Source organism: Salvelinus fontinalis, chromosome 36 (assembly GCF_029448725.1).
Source record: "Salvelinus fontinalis isolate EN_2023a chromosome 36, ASM2944872v1, whole genome shotgun sequence".
NCBI classification, from domain to species: Eukaryota; Metazoa; Chordata; class Actinopteri; order Salmoniformes; family Salmonidae; genus Salvelinus; species Salvelinus fontinalis.
Window position 1 is genome coordinate 23,418,079 of NC_074700.1, and position 11,268 is coordinate 23,429,346.

General features: G+C 45.9%; 1 protein-coding gene across 1 annotated transcript; it reads right to left on the bottom strand.

Annotated features, from left to right (window-relative positions):
- Positions 1–5,870: 5,870 nt before the first annotated feature.
- LOC129835461 (neurosecretory protein VGF-like) lies at positions 5,871–11,010 on the bottom strand. Its single transcript, XM_055901098.1, has one exon. The coding sequence runs from the start codon at positions 10,964–10,966 to the stop codon at positions 8,786–8,788; it is 2,181 nt and encodes a 726-aa protein (XP_055757073.1). The 5' UTR covers positions 10,967–11,010; the 3' UTR covers positions 5,871–8,785.
- Positions 11,011–11,268: the final 258 nt, after the last annotated feature.

Consider the following 11,268-nt stretch of genomic DNA (forward strand, 5'->3'; position numbering starts at 1 on the left):
TATTATGCATCTTTAATGCTGTGTTATTTCAGCAAGCCCACATTAGTCACCGACAAAGGCTTGGAGAGAGCGCTAGTGAGGGAGAGAGGGGGTGTGTGTCGGATCCAAAGGTGTGGGTGGCTTAGTATCAGAGTAGGCAGGAAAGGGCTCTCAGATTTGCAATGGAAATACAGTACCCCCCCCCCCCCCCCCCCCCCCCCACACACACACACACGGACTGATAATTTGAGGCCGTGCTGCATTCCCACAGACTGTTCCTGCTATGATGTTGAGGTTGGTGAACTCTCCCCTCCTCCTGACCCCCCCTCTTCCTCTTCTCATTTCCTCTTCCTCTCCTCCTCCCTCACCTCTTTCGCAGATTCCCGCCCTACCGCCATACTTCTCTTCTAAATGGCAGTGATTAGCCCAGACCTTTTTTGAGAAAGCTATTATCCTTGGTGACGGTATGGGGCCCTGAAATAAACATAGAATGTTAAAATGCTCCATTCTGTTTTCCATCTGATTGTGTCCCAAACGGCACCCTTTTCCCTACATAGTGCACTACTTTTACCTATGGGTCCTGGTCAAAAGTAGTGCACTGTAGCGGGCACTACATAGGGAATAGGGTGCCATTTGGGATGCACACCATCAATACATCATCAGTACACAGAGATGGAAAATGACTGGGAGTATATCACAAATAATAATGCAGGTCGTGGGTGCATCGTGTGTGTGTGTGTGAGAGAGAGGGACTGAAGGAGAAAAAAACATGAGAGCGAGAGAGGGAAGAAAGAGAGATGGGTCTGTTTTTGATTATGTGGGTGTGTATTCCATTTGTATGTATCATGTCCTAATATGGCCTGGCTGTGGCTGGTTATACCAGATGAACTATATGTAGCTGGTTGGACTGGACTAGATCTACTCTGTTACATTAGTCAGGTCCAGAGTTATTACCACCTTTGATAAAGATCAGCAAAAAATACTATAAAATACATAATACAAATACTGAGGGAAAAATTAGGAAATTCTATTTTATACTAATACAATTATAAGAGGAAGAGATTTTGTTTAAGAAGTAATACCAAAAAGACATTTAAAAGATAGTAGTCAATTATTGGTGCCTCTGTTTTCATTACTCTAGCACACTCTCCTTGCAAGGATAATGACACTGCGCCTTTTACAAACATATTTGATGAGATTGGAGAACACATTGGGAGGGATCTTTGACCACTCCTCCATACAGAATCTTTCCAGATCTTTGATGTCCTTCATCTGTTCTTATGGACTGTCCTCTTCAATTCAAACCACAGGTTTTCAATGGGCTTCAAGTTCAGGGACTGAGATGGCTGTTGCAAAATGTCGATTTTGTGGTACTGCGTAAAGTTCATGATGCCGTTGACCTTAACAAGGGCCCCAGGACCAGTGGAAGCAAAACAGCCCCATAAAATCAAAGATCCACCACCATATTTTACGGTAGGTGTGAGGTCGTTTTCTGTATAGGCTTCTGTTTTACAACACTAAACCCACCACTGGTATGCGTGGCCAAAGACCTCTGACCACCACCACCTGGAGTTTGGTGAACGGCACTGGCACTTCGGTTGGAACCGGCGCTATTGTCAGATGACGTGAAAATAGAGCTCTTTGGCCACGCACACCAGTGGACTGCAGTATGTATGTGTCTCTTGTGAGTGTGCCTGACTGTGCGCATGCTGTCTGCACTTTGTGTGTGTGGCTGCCTGAGGGTTCTGCAGTGGTTCTGCATGAACATGGAGGAGCGAAGGATGACTCACCCAGCAGAGGAGAGAAGGGAGGGATGGAGGACAGAGGGAGGGGGGGAGTCACATGACCAATGAATCACTGCTGCTATCCCTCTGTGAGCTGGCTGCAGTCATCAACCTCCTTTCCTCTCCTTTCTCCTTATCTTCCCTTCATCCTTCTCTGCTCTTTTCCTTTCTTCCCCCTCTTATCCCATCCCTCCCTCCCTTCTGCTCTTCTCATCCCTCCTTCTCTCCATCCCCCTCTCATCTCATCCCCCCATCCCTCCCAACTTCCTCCTTCCATCTATCCTCTCTTCACTTTCATTCTCTCATTTATTTTTAATCGATCTCTTTATTTAGACTATTTATATTCCTTTTGTTTGTTTCTGATAGTCATCGTTATTATTATTATTATCATTCTCTCACACACACAGAACCCCCCCCCCCACTTCACCCATCCATGTATCCCATGCATCCCTAGCCAAATTATTGAATAACCTTTGACAGCATGAGTCTCCATCAGATTTCTCAGCTCCAGAAGGCTCCAGGGGGGGCATCCCACCTGTTCAACAAGGGGGAAACGGGCACTCGTTACTGGGATCAAAGCCCTGTGCTCTGGATCTAAGCGTGGCAGGGATGCATGTTTGACCCTCCCCAGTAACAGTGATAGGTCCCAGACATCGCAGCACCACCGCGGGGCTTTGTCAGTACATGTAGTCTGATACGACTTCTCCCTTCTCTCCTTCCACCTCTTTCTCCTCTCCCTCCCTCCCTTCTTCTGCTTGTGTGTGTGTGTGTGTGTGTGTGTGTCCATTTCCCCAGTGAGCAGTGATCAACCTTTCCTCTGATCACCAATTTAACCTCTTAACAACTCCCTGAACACACACACACACCAAGCCTTCTTCCACTTCTTCATCTCCTCTCTCTCCTTAGGGCAGCATGTTTTATCAAAGCAACACAACCTTTCTTCATCCCTGTATCCCTCACTTCCGTCGTTCTCTCATCTCCCTTTTCCGTCCTCCTCCCTCACATTCCACACTTCTTCCTTCACTCATCCCCCCTTCTCCTTCCATCCCACCTTCTCCTTCCATCCCTCCCTCGTCCCTCCAATCAGTACAGAATGAATGAGTGGTGTGTTGGCATTGATTGGCTGTAAGTCTCAGGCAGGATGTGAGCTAGTCGTGTTATGAAGGAATTTCTAGGAATTTCTATGGCAGCAGTAGCTGAGTTGGCCTGTATACTGTACATTCTATGGCTGCAGTAGCTGAGTTGGCCTGTATACTGTACATTCTATGGCAGCAGTAGCTGAGTTGGCCTGTATACTGTACATTCTATAGCAGCAGTAGCTGAGTTGGCCTGTATACTGTACATTCTATGGCAGCAGTAGCTGAGTTGGCCTGTATACTGTACATTCTATGGCTGCAGTAGTTGAGGTGGCCTGTATACTGTACATTCTATGGCTGCTGTAGCTGAGTTGGCCTGTATACTGTACATTCTATGGCTGCAGTAGCTGAGTTGGCCTGTATACTGTACATTCTATGGCTGCAGTAGCTGAGTTGGCCTGTATACTGTACATTCTATAGCAGCAGTAGCTGAGTTGGCCTGTATACTGTACATTCTATAGCAGCAGTAGCTGAGTTGGCCTGTATACTGTACATTCTATGGCTGCAGTAGCTGAGTTGGCCTGTATACTGTACATTCTATAGCAGCAGTAGCTGAGTTGGCCTGTATACTGTACATTATATGGCTGCAGTAGCTGAGTTGGCCTGTATACTGTACATTCTATGGCTGCAGTAGCTGAATTGGCCTGTATACTGTACATTCTATGGCTGCAGTAGCTGAGTTGGCCTGTATACTGTACATTCTATGGCTGCAGTAGCTGAGTTGGCCTGTATACTGTACATTCTATGGCTGCAGTAGCTGAGTTGGCCTGTATACTGTACATTCTATGGCTGCAGTAGCTGAGTTGGCCTGTATACTGTACATTCTATGGCTGCAGTAGCTGAGTTGGCCTGTATACTGTACATTCTATGGCTGCAGTAGCTGAGTTGGCCTGTATACTGTACATTCTATGGCTGCAGTAGCTGAGTTGGCCTGTATACTGTACATTCTATGGCTGTAGTAGCTGAGTTGGCCTGTATACTGTACATTCTATGGCTGCTGTAGCTGAGTTGGCCTGTATACTGTACATTCTATGGCTGCAGTAGCTGAGTTGGCCTGTATACTGTACATTCTATGGCTGCAGTAGCTGAGTTGGCCTGTATACTGTACATTCTATGGCTGCAGTAGCTGAGTTGGCCTGTATACTGTACATTCTATGGCAGCAGTAGCTGAGTTGGCCTGTATACTGTACATTCTATGGCAGCAGTAGCTGAGTTGGCCTGTATACTGTACATTCTATGGCTGCAGTAGCTGAGTTGGCCTGTATACTGTACATTCTATGGCTGCTGTAGCTGAGTTGGCCTGTATACTGTACATTCTTTGGCTGCAGTAGCTGAGTTGGCCTGTATACTGTACATTCTATGGCTGCAGTAGCTGAGTTGGCCTGTATACTGTACATTCTATGGCAGCAGTAGCTGAGTTGGCCTGTATACTGTACATTCTATGGCTGCTGTAGCTGAGTTGGCCTGTATACTGTACATTCTATGGCAGCAGTAGCTGAGTTGGCCTGTATACTGTACATTCTATGGCTGCAGTAGCTGAGTTTGCCTGTATACTGTACATTCTATGGCTGCTGTAGCTGAGTTGGCCTGTATACTGTACATTCTATGGCTGCAGTAGCTGAGTTGGCCTGTATACTGTACATTCTATAGCAGCAGTAGCTGAGTTGGCCTGTATACTGTACATTCTATGGCTGCTGTAGCTGAGTTGGCCTGTATACTGTACATTCTATGGCTGCAGTAGCTGAGGTGGCCTGTATACTGTACATTCTATGGCTGCTGTAGCTGAGTTGGCCTGTATACTGTACATTCTATGGCTGCAGTAGCTGAGTTGGCCTGTATACTGTACATTCTATGGCTGCTGTTGCTGAGTTGGCCTGTATACTGTACATTCTATGGCTGCAGTAGCTGAGTTGGCCTGTATACTGTACATTCTATGGCTGCAGTAGCTGAGTTGGCCTGTATACTGTACATTCTATGGCTGCAGTAGCTGAGTTGGCCTGTATACTGTACATTCTATGGCTGCAGTAGCTGAGTTGGCCTGTATACTGTACATTCTATGGCTGCTGTAGCTGAGTTGGCCTGTATACTGTACATTCTATGGCTGCTGTAGCTGAGTTGGCCTGTATACTGTACATTCTATGGCTGCTGTAGCTGAGTTGGCCTGTATACTGTACATTCTATGGCTGCAGTAGCTGAGTTGGCCTGTATACTGTACATTCTATGGCTGCAGTAGCTGAGTTGGCCTGTATACTGTACATTCTATAGCAGCAGTAGCTGAGTTGGCCTGTATACTGTACATTCTATGGCTGCTGTAGCTGAGTTGGCCTGTATACTGTACATTCTATGGCTGCAGTAGCTGAGTGGCCTGTATACTGTACATTCTATGGCTGCTGTAGCTGAGTTGGCCTGTATACTGTATATTCTATGGCTGCTGTAGCTGAGTTGGCCTGTATACTGTACATTCTATAGCAGCAGTAGCTGAGTTGGCCTGTATACATTATAAAAACTAACAGATCACACAGGTTGGGTTGCAAAATTCAGTTAACTTTCCCAAAATTCCCAGAATTCCCAGTTGGAAGATTCAGGATGGAATAAGCAGGACATCCGGATCCTCCTACCAGGATTTCTGTAAATCATCCCACCTACTTTCGTTTATTTAAAGTTAATTTTGCTACCCTATAGTGCAGTGGTTCTCAATCCTGGTCCTGGTGACCCAAAGGTGTGTACAGTTTGTTGTTTTTGCCCTAGCACTACACACCTGATTCAAATGATCAACTCATCAAGCTTTGATGATTTGAATCAGGTGTGTAGTGCTAGGGCAAAAAGCAAACTGTGCACGCACCACTGCTATCGTGGTCCCCCATTATTGCTGCCGTATGATAGGTAGGAAAAGGAAGCATAGGTGTCGTCTGAAAATATAACTTCACAAAATGTCTACTAAAAAAGAGTTGTAAAAAAAAAGGCATTTCAGTTTCATAATAAAAAATAGTTGATTTTATTTCTTTCTCTTTGTGTAGCAAAACTAGTCATCATGGATACATGCGGTTATTTACAATCAGCAATACGCATGTTTATTACGATATAGATACAAGGTACAGCTAGACATAGAGTACATAGATCAGAACAACATCCTCGTACAAGACTTCAACAGGGTTTTATATCTGGTACGTCATACGTCTATAAAGTCATCTTTAGCTATTTTAGATTTTTTTTATACTTTTTTTTCAATGCTTGTTAAGTTCATCAAAAAGAAGCAACACATTTTAGATGCAGGTACATGCAGCAGAAACTGTCTTCTGTCTTTCTTTCTTTCTATCTCTCTCTCTTCAATCATCCCCAACCCTTTCTATTTCCCTCCCTCTTTTTGTCCCTTGGTCAAAATAAATAAATAAAAGGTTTCAAAATGAAATTAACGTTTTAGGTCCCTCCCTACTTTCATGACTTTCTTTAACATCTCTCGCTCTCTTTTTCTCCTAAAGCAGATACCTCACAGTTAGGGAACTTCAGTATTGAGTACCAGGTTTTGAAGGGTGAGTCTGTCCCCTTGGATCAGTGTTCCTAGTAAACGCTGAACCCGTTCAAATATCAAATGGCAATGAGTTCATTTCAACGAACTGGAACAGTCACAAGGGTGCGTCCTAAATGACACACTATTACCAATAGTGCCCTACGGGCCTTGATCAAAAGTAGTGCACTATGTACGGAATAAGGTGCCATTTCTTTAATCAAAGGTAGTGCACTATGTAGGGAATAAGGTGCCAAGTCTAAATCTCAGTCAAGCGGAACGCACATATCAAACACCACTCCCAATGTTCCCCCAGTGTTTCTCCCCTCATCTATTTTGTAAAATAAGGGATTTTTCGCCAGCGTCTGTGGCGTCAGTCACATTGAAAATGGTTTCACTTTGAGATTGTCTATGCTGTGTTTGATTGAGCTATGGCCAATGGGTTCGTCCCAAATGGTACCCTTTTCACTATATTGTGCAGTGCACTACTTTTGACCAGTGCCGATAGAGCTCTGGTCAAAAATAGTGCACTATGAAGGGAATAGAGATCAATTTGGGATGCACACCTTGTCTCGGCTATGAGATTGCCACATGGTTAGTTGAAGACTTGAGCGGGTAAACGTGACAAAACGGGAGTTTGTTGGGGTTTAGTTCCCAAGGCAATATTAAATGAGTAAGTATTTGGAGGTGATTAGATATTGATTTCCTGTAACACCTGTGAGATTCTGAATCCCGGTCCTCTCTGCAGCCTCTAAAGGCATAAACAGAGCCATATTTGTTTCTCTATGGTAGCACAGAGTGAATATCTTTGACCTTTTCAGTTTTTTTATTTTCCCTTTTCTCTTCTCATATCACTCATTCATCGGGAGCGAGGGAAGATTCCTTTCCAACTCAAGTCAGTTTCATTGAAAAATCCCCATACCGTTTTTCTATTTGTGAATCGAATATTCTAATTCATTCTCTGAATCGACTTGAGATTGAATGGAATTGAGATCACAACCCCATTTTACTCCCTACAAGAGCGTCACTCGATTAAATTCTACCCCCTTAACAAAGCTGCCCGCCTTCAGCAAGATGAGGGGGAATTCATCATTATAAGGCAATATAAAACTGTATTTCAGTATTTTCAACTTTTCATTAAAATCACTTTGTCTTACAAATATTTGGAATGTATGAATATGTAAATCTTAGCACTGCTTTGTAAAAAAAAAAATCTAAATAAAGTACATTATAAATACAGAAATAAAATCATCAAATTGTCTGCAGAAGGGCAATTTACATTCAAATCAAACATTATGCAAAAAATATTATGACAAAAAACAAAACAGAATTGATAAAAACAGACAAGTAACACTCAAATGGGAAAAAAATACAAAAGAAAACATATTTGGTCAATATTGACAGTCTTGCACTGCATATTGCCATGGCAACTTATCAAGGGGATCAATGGAATAATGGTGAGTTTTTCTCCTCATTCCTTCAGATTAACTGCTTGTATCTGTTAGTTCTTGAAAAGGTGCAATTCAATCTTTTTTTTTTTACAAGTAAAATTTTCTACAAACAATGATGTATAACTAGAACGATCATGTAAATGCTCATTTAATAATAAAACCTAACACACACATGTTGGTAAGGCTTAATATCGATGGGGCCTCTGCTCCAATAGCAATGGCTAGTCTTTTGGAATATAAACATGTTTGACTGCACGTTTTGGTTCCAAACATTGACATCTGCGTATTTGTTAACAACTACAAAACTCTAAAGTTTGGAATGACGGGCAACATGGCTGTCGGGCTGCTTCATAAATGGCACCCTATTACCTATGTAGTGAACTACTTTTGACCAGGGCCGCTAGAACTCTACACTACATAAGGAATAGGGTACTATCTGGGATTAACCCTCAATGTTTAATGTCCTCTGAATGATGCTGATGCTCCCTCATATCCGTCAGGATTCCATGATGACATGGTGAGAGCCGGGAGTTCCATTGGAGAGTTCTGTATGTTTTATAGTTCTATACACGGTTGGTTTTGTGTCCCCTTAAAGTCATTTTGGACAACGACCCTTAGTTTCTCATGTGATCTTCCAAAGTGGAGGAATGAATGAATGGATGTCTCCTCCTATATCTCTCTCTTCTATCTGCAAGTTTGTTTTATACTCTACAGCGAAGGAAAGACCCCCCCCCCCCGGCTAAATTACATTTTTGTGTTGCTTTTCGACCAAAATCTAGCTAAACATTAAAAAGACACGAGACTCAAACCCAAAAACAAAATCAAAAGTAAGTGAGAAAAATATACATTCCATTGTTACCTCTCTCTCTCTCTCTCTCTCTGTCTCTGTCTCTGTCTCTCGCGCTCCCTCTTTCTTTCTCTCCTCTCCCTTCACTGATACATTCTGGGTCTGGGTTTCATAAAGACCTGTTGAATGTAGTTCTCCAGGTCTTCGTCACTGTCTTGCTGCTGCTGCCCCAACCCCCGCATCCCATAATAATCTTGGTCCCGGGTCACTAGAGGCGCTGGGGGCGCTTGGTAATAGTAACCATGCCGACGTCGAGGCTGAACCTGACCCCTGGGAGGCGACAACCGGGGTTTGGCCATGGGGATGGGGGGGTGGTTGTATGTCCGGGGGTGTGAGGGGAGGAGGTATTTGGGGTAGTAGAGCTTCTGTCGGAGAGCCACGGGGGGATTCCTTGGGCGGGGTTGTACCCAGGGACGGTACCTCCTCTTGGGGGGGAAGGCAGAGTCGTAGTCCAGAGAATTCGACAGGAGGTCATTGAGGGAGGATTTGGCGTAGTAGCGAGGTTTGGGCTTGGGAGGGGGGAAGTAGAGAGGGTAGTACCCTCGGTAAGGCCTCTGTTGGTAGAAGGGATAGGCAGGGTAGTTGGAGGAGGAGGTCCGAAAGGACTTGTGTCGCGGTTTGATCCAGACGTTTGGGTCTTGTTTTGAGGAGGATATGTCCATGAACCAGGCCTTGAGGGGGTTGATGGCTGGAGAAGGCTGATTCAGGTTGGGATTGCGTGGGGCTGAAGGCTGAGTGTCGAAGGCGGGGGTTGCTGGGGGAACTAGGGGTCGTTGCTGGGGTCGTTGCCAGGGTAACATCTCAGGAGTGTCTTTCTTCTTCTTCTTCTCGACGTCACTGATGATGTCGACAATGTCGTCTGCCGGGAGGTGGAGTTTACTGGAGATTTCGATGAGCTTATCGATGGTCTGAGGATCAATATCGTCATCCTCGCTGACCACCTCCTCATCTGAGCGCTTGTCCTCGGCTGCGTTGGACAGCAGGGTCTTCTTGTTCTGGTTGGAGTACTTCCCTTTGTCCTGTTTAACCATGTACTGCAGGAGCATGTCTGAGGCGATATCCGCCAACTTCTCCTCCTCAGCTTTGGCCCTTTGCGCCTCCTTCGCCTGCCTCCTGACCTCCTCCTGCTCCTCCTTCGCTCTCCTCTCCTCTTCCTGGGGGCTCAACACCTCCTCCTCCTCTTCGTCTCCCTCATCATCCTCCTCATCCTCAGCCGTTTGGTGAGCCAGATTGTCGTCAAAGTGGTCCATGAAGTTGCCTCCTCTATAGGTGGGCATGTTCAGGGCTTTCTGAGTCTCCTCCTGCCATTTGAGCTTCTTTTTGGACATGGCTAATGGATATCCTCCTTTCGCTTTAGGTTTAATCTGGTTGTCCATCAGGGCTTGGTCTGTGTCATGTTGGTTGTAACCCCTGCTCTCCCTCTCTCTCTGCTCCTGGGCCTGAGACTCCCTCTCTCTCTTGTTGGCTGTGTTGTAGTTCTGTAATTCCTCCAACATGGTTTGAAGGTTCTGCACCTCCTCTGGGCTTAGCTGCTCCTGCTCCTCTTGTTGGATCTCCTGGGAGGTGGGAGGTCCCTTCTGCGCCTCCTCTCTGGCCCCTACCTCCTTTCCTCCAGCCTCCTCCCCTCTTCCTTCTACCGTCGGAGGTTGTTTCTCCTTCACAGGAACAGTCTGGCTGGTGGTACGGCTAGTCACCTTCTCTGTTAGTCTTTCTTCCTCCTCCTGTGCTCTCTTTCTCTCTTCCTCCTCCTCCCTCTGTCGCTCCTCCGTGCCCTGCTCTGCAGCGGCGGCCATCACCAACTCGAGTTCCTCTCGACCGTCCCTGTCTCGGTCCACTCCCTCCTCCAACGCAGCTCTCACCTCCTCTCCCTTTTCCTCTTGCCTTTCTCCCTCCTCCTCCTCTCCTCTCTCCTCATCCTTCCTACCATCCTCCACGCCTCCGTTCATCCTCTCCCCGTGCGGCTTATTCATCGCCTCCAGCAGAACGGCCGCTAATGTTTTGGGGTCCATGTCTCCGAAAAGCTCACCCTCCTCTTCCTCCTCCTCTGCTCTCTCTCTCCGTGGAAGTCCGCCCTTCTTCCCTTCCCGCACATCCATTTCTCCCACGGGTAGCCTAAGCCCAGGAGGCGTAGGAGCATGGCTGTCGCTGGGGCTGTGTGTCTCGGTCGGCACAGGGACGGAGGTGGCAGGCGGAAGGGTTAGGGTGAGTCCCAGCAGGATGACCAGTAGGATAAGGGCACTTGTGGCGAATTGGCTCTGCGTCATGACCACACAGAACGGATGGACGGACGGACGGGGGGGGGGGGGGGGGGGGGCGAGGGAAGGTGATGTGCCTGGAAAGAAATGGGGAGAAAGAGAGAGAGGAGAGAGAGAGAGAGACAGAGCGAGAGAGATTTATGTTAGGATGATACAAATTGGTGAACTAATATAGAATTTTAATTCTATGGAATCCCCTCCCCCTGTACAATGTAAAGTGTTTATCTATAGTGAAAGGTTTTACAGGGATGATACATTGTTTTGTGGTTTAATGAAACTATACCGTATACAGTTCAGTTGAGGTTCTCTCC